This window comes from Artemia sp. Qi Xiang Cuo, unplaced genomic scaffold, assembly GCF_049724085.1.
Source record: "Artemia sp. Qi Xiang Cuo unplaced genomic scaffold, ASM4972408v1 HiC_scaffold_3025, whole genome shotgun sequence".
NCBI lineage: Eukaryota > Metazoa > Arthropoda > Branchiopoda > Anostraca > Artemiidae > Artemia > Artemia sp. Qi Xiang Cuo.
This window is the reverse complement of record NW_028300420.1, coordinates 288,066-297,557: the sequence shown is the minus strand read 5'-3', so window position 1 is coordinate 297,557 and position 9,492 is coordinate 288,066. Positions and strand designations below refer to the sequence as shown.

General features: G+C 35.0%; 1 protein-coding gene across 1 annotated transcript in view; it reads right to left on the bottom strand.

Moving 5' to 3' along the window:
* Window positions 1-230: 230 nt before the first annotated feature.
* The window catches only part of LOC148938683 (uncharacterized), a 63,125-nt gene continuing 53,863 nt past the window's right edge, over window positions 231-9,492 (bottom strand). The window contains exons 2-3 of the mRNA XM_089107609.1: window positions 2,529-3,143; window positions 231-570 (exon numbers count right to left, since the gene is read on the bottom strand). Of these exons, the coding sequence (XP_088963735.1) occupies window positions 272-570; window positions 2,529-3,143 (914 nt within the window). The 3' untranslated portion in view covers window positions 231-271. The remainder of the gene's footprint in view (window positions 571-2,528; window positions 3,144-9,492) is intronic.

Genomic DNA, 9,492 nt, shown 5'->3' with positions numbered 1-9,492 from the left:
TTTGCTTAATGCTACAACCTATTCTAAATTATATTTTAAGAATGTGTTCTTGTGCCACACGTACTTGACGCACCGAAAACAGACACTTTTGCGTACAGAATTATCGAAAGCTATACTGATTTGTATTATCTGTTAAAACCAAAAAGTAAGCACCTAGCTGCAAGACGATGCCTGGCTAAAACCAAGGTTTGTGTTAAAAAACGTACAAAAAATATGATTATCTTCTGAAGCTTATAAATGCCAAAAATAAATTAACGTATATTAAATAAATTCATTTCACTGAATTATCTGGTAAAGAGCAGTTTAGCATTGGCTGTCTGTTATGAACCCAGAATATGTCATCTACTCTCCAAGTTGTCCAGTCGTTAGGGAGCTTTCTGCAGTTTTTGCTAACGTAGGCTATATAATTCACTGATAACAGAAAAACCAATCTATCTAAATCTTCTGTTTGACATGGATTTGCAGATATATGTCTGCCACGGAACATTAGACCCCATTCCATAAAAATGTACGGGATGTGCCAAAGTTCAAATAGGTTCGGATCATACAAAGATTTGCATTCGAATCCCTCTAAAATAGAGAACAAAATTAATCTAAACGGAAATAAATTTGCAAAAATTTGTTAATTCATAAATTACTAGAAAATTCATAAAATTAATTCATAAAAACTTCTATAAAATTGATAAGCTCTCTAATGAATCGGCAAGCTGTATTTTAATTTTGAATAATTTTGAATTCTTGGGTACCGAAACTAGCAAGCTCTTTCCCTAATTTTAGACCACTGCTAAGGCTTATTAATACTAACCAGAAATATTGTTCCTGGCATCATTAAATACTTGTTATAAGAGGGTAAAAAAATATGCTCCCACACTAAATCCTATTGCATTTTGTGGGTAAACGGTTGTGCAATCGCTTACGCAATTAGGTCACCTGACCTTGCATCGTAAATTAGGATTAATGGGCGCTCGAAGTAAATGTGATAAGAGGGTGCAAGATTGTTAGCTCAGTTCAGTTCAATTTCGGACTTGGATAAGAGAAGAGCGATTTTCAACATGAAGAGGAAACGCAAAATATTATCTGGCGCTCAAATGGGACACAACTGAACTAATTAAAATACGGCGCGCAAATAGGAAATTCCCATTTGCGCGCCATGGCGCTCAAATGGGAAAGCGCTCAAATGGGATACACCCGCTAGGGCATTACAAAAAACAAAATAAGGAAGATGAAAGAAAATGATAGGGGAAGGAATAGATACGCGGGGAAAATGTTTTTATAGGGATGAATTCGATTATTTGTGTATATTTAAAATCAGCTGTTTGTATTGTGTTATTATTCTTCAATTCGGTTGATTTAAAAAAAAAAAAAATGTCTCCTGGAATTTCTGTTTCTTTAGGGGTTTCCAATGAGGAGGGATCCCAGCCACAGAAGGACTGATTTACTGAGAGTCGCTCATCATGCGTAACTCTACCGTTTTTCTATTGGTACCAAAATATGAGCTGGGAATCCCAATTTATTTTCCTCTGTCATTTGTATAATTACGTTGAATAGGAACGTTACTGGTATCGCAGGTTTTTTCCCTGATCATCTCAGTATCAGTTGAAGATGATAGTTCTATTACGAGATCTATTACATTTGCACTGTTTGATTCATCAAACTTGGTTTGAAACCAATAACAACATTGCAAGAAGAATTTTCTTCTGGCAAAACAGTCAGATGAGTCGCACAGTCGCACATATTTGCCATGGTTGACGTAAAAAGAATCAAAAGTAATGTCCAGCCCCAAATTAAGTGACTGAGATATTAGTATTAACTATTTCAGCATCAAACTCTTGAAAAATGTAATCTAGGGGAGACTGGGGGAACTGCTGCCAAGTTCCCTTCTAATATCCATATTTTCATGGTTTACCTTTATTTTTCATATAATTATTTTGTCTTACGGGAATTGAGATGAAACTGGGTACCACCTTAAAAAATGAGCCATCTCCCTAAAAATAATACTTACTTTACTGTTTCCTGCCCTTTTTAACCCTGATAATTTCAAAAAAAATTGTACCATATCATTAGCATTTTTGGGGATACAATTTCAAGTATTGTTTTGGGCAAGAGGAGAAGTGACCAAAATATAAAAGTGTCTTATAAAATAAGTATTCATAGCACATCAGATTAATTTCATTAATCCAATTAATATTTCCATCCAAAAATCAAACTCGACTATATATGAGTTAGAATATAATTAACAATCATTCAGTAATAGGGTTTTTACTCTGATTGTAATAGGGTTTTTACTCTGAGATTCTATAGTGTTTTTACTTGTTTAAATACTTTTTTCTTTCTTTTTTTTTTTTTTGTTTTCCACTGTTGGTCATCAAAAGCAGAGATACAGCACGAAAAATGGTGAATACTGCTTAGACACGACTATCAGATTGACAAAGAACATCTAGGACAGTTCTACCAAATAGCCCCCCACCCAAAAAAAATGGTTGAAAGGCCATGATTTCACAAACTATAAAATTAGGTTTGTTTCTTACCTGCATCAGCTTTTATTATTAGAGTTCTTCTTTCTTTGATTGATATCAAGTCACTGAGCATAACTGTTTTCACGCGAAAACCGTTAACACTTTCTGATTCTCTCAAGTATGTCCCACCTATGTTCCCCTTCTTAAAGTACATATAGTAAACATTTCTATCATTTGACGCACCAGATTGAACTGTTTTGATTTTATTATCAAGTTCATTAATTTTTGCTGCTTTACGCAATCTCAAAAGGCACAGTATATATGGTTCTACTGCAATTACACTATGACCCATCTTGGCACTTAGCAGAGAATAAAAACCAACATGTGACCCAATATCAATAACTGTTGCATTCGGGTGAATTCTGAGAGCTTGCTGGAAAATTGTCAGTATATCAGGCTCCCATATTCCTTTTTCAATAAGTCCAGCCGATACATACATGTCTTCTTCAGGCTTAAATGGGCAAATATCAAAAGACGGTAGAGTCCGAGTCCTCACACAGAGACTGGAGTTATCATCTTCAATATTAACAGCAGCTATATCCTCAACTGGATGTTCTGCCACATGCACTAAATATATTGTCGAGTAGATGCAGACCAAAATGAAGGAACAGGCCAGCTTCAAAAAGCCTGTAATGGAAAAAAAAATTACGTGGGTCAAAAAAGTATTAACGACAGTGCATAGCACTATTGTTATTAGAGTTATTTCACAGAAAAAAGTTCTTTAAAGGTTGCTGGTAATCCCTAGCATGTGTCAAACAGGTCTTGGTAAAGGTAAATAAGGACTGACTCTTGCTAATAGTAACCGAAACCCTAAATAAGAGAGTTTGTACAATTAATAACAATTAATCCAGCACAAGAATTGGTTTAAATATAAAAAATGCATTAAGTTTAAAGTTACCCATTAAAAACTAAGTGCCTGAGAAAAGTTGCCTAATTTTTTAAAAAGGGGAACACCCCTAAAGTGTCATTAATGAAAATCACATCATAAAGTTCAGGATATTATAAAGCCCTAATGGAGAGGTTTCAAGCTCTTATCTATAAAACGTAGAATTTTGCATTTCACGGATGCATGTTTACTTGTTGTTTTTTTTTTTTTTTTTTTTTTTTTGCCAGGGGTGTTTGTATCGAGCCGATGATCCTGGAAAATAGGGAGAGTTTTTATTAAAACATGATTTTGAAATTCTAGTACCCTTTTTAAATCATGGTTGCAGCGGCAGCTGCAACCTAGTAAAGAGCGAACCACATTCCATAATAACCAAAAGTTGAAAAACGTGTTTTGAAAAAAAAACTATCTAGTGAGAAAAAATTGCCATTTGACACTGAATCTGGAATGGTCACTATTGTTTCGGTTAATGTTAGAAGTAAAAGTTTATTGCGAAAAGAAATTTATGGTGATTTCGAAAGAGCCTGAAACCCCTTGAAAATGGTGTCAAATCGAAATAAAAAGTGCAGCATTGGAATCAGCATGGTCGAAAGCCTGTTATAAGATATTTACAGTCCCCCCCCCCCTTGAATACCAAGGAAAATGACATTTTTGCATGGGTAGCACTGATCTGTCTCCGTTTATTTTTTCTTTCTTTTTTTTCTAGAATGGCTTGGGGGTGGCCAGAGCATCATAGAGAGTTGTGTACTAGCTCATTCGAAAGAGAATTAAATTTGTAAGTGCCCTTTTTAAGTGGCCAAAAAGAATGGAGGACAAATAGCCCCCCTCCTTACAGGCCCCTCCCCCCCCAAACAAGTCCCATAAAAGTTTTGAGATAGTCATTTCGTTTAAAATAGTTCAAAGGTCCAATATATATGGTTTTGATGATGATATGGCCCTCCATAATCCCTGGGGAAGGGCTGTATGTGGTGATCCTGCGTATCGATATCGCACGTATCGGTATCGTGCGTATTGGTATCGAGTGTATCGTATCGGGAATATTGGTATCCATTGTTGTTGTTTTTTCAGTCATTTTCTAGGCTAATTTTTTTAAAGCATGTCCCGGCGAGGTATCATGGTTGCAGCGGCAGCTGCAACCTCGTGAAGAGCGAACCAAAGCCCATAGTAACCAAAAGTTAAAAACGCGTTTTGAAAAAAAACTGCCTAGTGAAAAAATAAACCCCATGTAACACTGACTCAGGAATTTTAACTATTATTTTGGTTTGTCTTACAAGTAAATGTTTATTGCGAAAAGAAATTTATGGTGGTTTCGAAAAAAGCCTCAAACCCACTCGAAAATAGCGTCAGATCAAAATGAAAAGTGTACCATTGGAATCAAGATGTGGTCAAAAAAATTATATAAAATTACGAAGAAAATAAAGATGAGGCTACTCTCTTTACGAAGGAAAGAATTATGCACCAAATAATCCTTATTTTTTTTAAATAGTAGAATACAATTAAGTGATAAGGAAAATACTTGTGCTTTAGTTTGAATAGAAAATTACTTTGAAATTATCTTGTTTTAAAATAAAGTAAAAAAGGCAAGCAATGTCCAACAAAACTGTTATATGCAGCCAGAGCCCAGAATAAATTAGGGTGTCAGATCATTTACCCTCAGAAATCTGTACAAAGCTCCAATTGAATCCACCAGCTTGTAGGCAATAGCTCTATAGGTGTCACTGCTGAATAACGAGTATTGGAAAAGCTTGTTTCTGTCCAAAGAATTTCTATGGTTTTAATTACAAAGAACTATAATTCTGCTAAATATTAAGCAATAACTTCTTTCGCAGGATGTTTTCCCAGCGATCTTGGAACTAAGGCGATAGCTTTTACCGGATATATTCCAAATAAATGAATTTCATAAAACTTTGCGCAAAAACCTATATATGAAGTTGGATGAGCTATTCTCCCAATTTGTTGAGCCCTGGATCCTTCATTTTTTAAATGATCATACTGATCTTGTGGGAATTCAAATTGCGGAAACTTCTCCTAACTGTAAACTAACACAAATTGCCACCAATCATTGTAAATTGAATTCATTTTTATTTAGAATTAATTAAAGCAATTGTTCAGCCTGTGATTGTGGTCAAGGCAGTTTCCAAGATTATTGTTCGGGGGAAAGGGGCATTTTTGGGGGCTTTACAAAAAGAAGTTTTCTTTTATTATGAACGTAAAGGGTACCATTAAACCCTCTCCTGGTCCACAAACTCCCTCCTAGTGGTCGTAGAAACTTCGAAGGAAGCTTATTCGCTCGGAAATTGGTAGTTCTAGTCTCTTTTTTAAAAGTTAAAATTGACTGGCGGCCAACCAACCCCTGTACTAGAATCTTTTTTGATATATTGTCCTTTTTAACCCTTTTGTATCCGTGGGGAATACGCCTATCACCAACGACTTCATACACTGATCTTATCTTGTTTCTTAAATTTTGGCAATGACAGCACTATTTACCCATTCTCAGGTTGGCAATATTCATTCTGCTAGTTCACTGGCTACTATTCACCAAGATTACCTAGACAAAAAGACAAAACTGCAACAAAAAATGAGGGATCTAGATCTCGGTAAAATTCAGAGAGAAGTCTCTGTAAAAGAGCAGGTAAATTTCAGAGCGTAACTGGTCTTTCTGTCTTTAAAGAATGGACAAATGTTATCTTCAAGGTCCAACTTGTTTTTCTTTTTTTTAAATAGGACATAAAAATAAGTGATCAACAAGCTATGGTTCCTAGGAAAAGAAAACACCAAGACAAGAACATTGAAAAAAAGACGTTTTGGCAACTGACATATGATATCTTTGACATCTGGAACCGACCCTTGGAGATTTTCAACAAAGAGTTTACGTCGAAGATGTGTGAAGGTTCAACTAAATTTATCAAAGATGGCTGAACTTTGATATAGGTAGGGCCGCGTTCCAATAATATTTTTTTACGAGGTCCAACATGAAAACAAAACCATAAAAACATCAGGCAATATGAAATTTTATTTTCTTGAGAACGTCCTCGAGCATCCATTGTTTGCTGGTAGATGGCATTTTGTTTGCAACATGGTTGAAGGTTCTAAAATCGGGTTCATAGTTTGTTACTGCGGCATGAAAATAATTACATCAAATGCTCGGTTATGGGTTTTGAACGGTGCTTTTTTTTTATAAACTTCATTGTTGAAAAAAGGGACTCACAATAATGTGTTATGCCTAATACAGGCAACAATCTGCAATCAGCTTTTCTTAAACTGGGTACTTTGATTGGGGCACCAGTTTCCAAAATTTATGCGGAGATTTTGTTGATTTGTGATGCATTTTGAGACTACGATCCTCTTAAAGTTATAATAATTCGAGCTACTTTCCCAATATATGGGTATTTCTAAAAAGTCAAGTTTGGTTAATGCTAATGAAATAGAATAAAATAGGATGAATATATAATAGTTTACAAACAAACTTGGGCTATGTATTTGCACATTAGGGAGGTGGGAGGGGGGGATAAAGCATAGCATATATTAAATATGTGACCTAACCGAACCAAGATACCTTCCCCCCCTAAACTCACAAAAACAACACTTTAAATATCGTATACGCAATAAAAACCAAGCTATCATTATATTACTCTATAGAGGTTAACCCGTCAAAAATGAGTTTTTTGTGACTGGTTTCCTTGTAAATGCCCATATAATGAGAAAGTACCTAATTCAATTTATTTTGTGATTGTTATTTAGAATAATTTTTATTTTTGTCTCTAGACGTATCTGAATCTCATAAAATATATCATCATATTTCTTTTATTCTCATATTAATGAAAATAGATATCAGTTCTATTCAATAATAGAAATTATTTAATCAAACAGTTCGTGGTAACGAACTGTAAGTAAGGAGCGACCCGGCTCAATGGTAACCGAAACTCTAAAAAACGGAATTTTGATACCAATAGATATATCAAAACAATCAGATTTCAATGCTGATTTCAAATATATAACTTTCATCAAGTTTAGTGCTACCCATCAAATTTGGCTGATTTTCAAAAAAAAGGGGAAAGACTCCCTAAAAGATATAGAACCTTAATGAAAATCACACAATCATATTCAGTTTATCAGATAACCCTACTGTAGAGTTTTCAAGCCCCTATCTAAAAAAATGTGGAATTTTCAATTTTTTGCCAGAAGAAAGATCACGGATTCGTGTTTATTTGTTTTTTTGTTTTTTTTTTTTTTGTTTTTTTTCCCAGGGGTGATCGTATCGACCCAGTGGTCCTATAATATCGTGGGAGGGCTAATTGGAACAGAAATTAAAAGTTTTAGTGCCCTTTTTAAGTGACCAAAAAATGGAGGGCAACTAAGCCCCCTCCCACTCTTATTTTTTTCCGAAATCCCCCGATCAAAATTTTGAGACAGCCATTTTTTCAGCATGGTCAAAAATATGATAACTATGTCTTTAGGATGACTTAATCCCCCGAAGTTCCCAGAGGGAGGGCTAAAAGTTATGAACTTAATCCAATGTTAACATATAGTATTGGTTATTGGGAAGTATACAGAAGTTTTCAGGAGGTTCTTTTTCTGGTAGTGGGAGGGAAGGGTGGGTTGGGGGTTATGTTGGAGGATCTGTTCATGAAGGAATTTTTCATGGGGGAAGGGAAATTGCCATGAAGGGGGTGCCGGACTTGCCAGCATTATTTATTGGTTATTTGGAAGTATACAACCATTTTCAGGAAGGATTTTTTCTGGAGGGGGGGCTAGAGGAGGGGGTTACTCTGTAGAATATTTCCGTAGAGGATGTCTCTTTGGGGTAAGAGACATTTCTCTGAAGGGGGCGCCGGATTTCCAAGCTTTATTTAAAAAACGAGCAGAAATTAAATAAAAAAAAACAAGTTTTTTCAACTGAAATGTAAGAAGGAACATTAGAACTTAAAACGAACAGAAATTATAACGTATGTGAGGGGGTTCTCCCCCAAGTCAATACCTCGCTATTTACGCTACAGTTTTTTTTTTTAGTGCTTTCAAAAGATCTATCTATTCTAATTAAACGGCCTTTGTGATTCAGGGGTTTGTGAATCAAAATTTTTTTAACTTTTAACGTAAAGAGCGTGGTATTGACTAAGGGGAGAACCCCTCATATACGTAATAACATATACGTAATAAAAAAGACAATAAGAAAACAAGCGATACGGCTCAATAGTAATCCAAACTTTTAAAAACGGAATTTTGATGTCAATAAATGTATCAAAAGAATGTGTTTATAATGCTGATTCTAAATATATAGATTTTATTAAGTTTAGTACTACACATCAAAGGCTACGAGCCTGAGAAAATTTACATGATTTTTTAAAGAGGGGGGAACATCCCCTACAAGTGAAAGAATTTTAATGAAAATCACACCGTCAGATTCAGCGTATCAGAAAACCCTATTACATAGGTTTCAAGCTCATATCTGCAAAAATCTGCAACTTTGTATTTTTTGCCAGAAGAAAAATATACGAATATAGAAGTTAGTTACGTAAGTTAATTTGTAAAGACATCCATTTAGCAAAAGGAAAGTAAAAATTTTTATGCAAATAAAAGCTGCATTAACTAAAAAACGATCAGAAATTAAATAAAAACTTAAAACGAACAGAAATTATTCCGTATATGAAAGGGGCTGTCCCCTCCTCAACGCCTCGCTCTTTCCGCTAAAGTTTGTCTCTGTCTCACAACTTTATTTTTTAAAACAATAAAAAACTTTAGCGCAAAGAGCGAGGCGTTGATGAGGGGACAGCCCCTTTCATATACGGAATAATTTCTGTTCGTTTTAATGTCGCTCCTTACTTTCAGTTTGAAAAACTTGTTTTTTTTTATTTAATTTCTTTTAAGAGCCATGCTCACTCTTTCAAAGGTCACGTAAGACTGGCGAGCCGCACTTTGGCTAAGTTTACTATGAATGGAAAATTTTTTAGGTCTTTGAAATGGTATATATGTTTCTCATTAATCTTCTCTCGTTGCTAATTGCGCTTAGCTCTTGAAGAGGTCTACTGGCACTGGCTATCTACATTTGTTACCACAAATGTATTTTTATGTGCGATGATACTTACTTACGGTCAT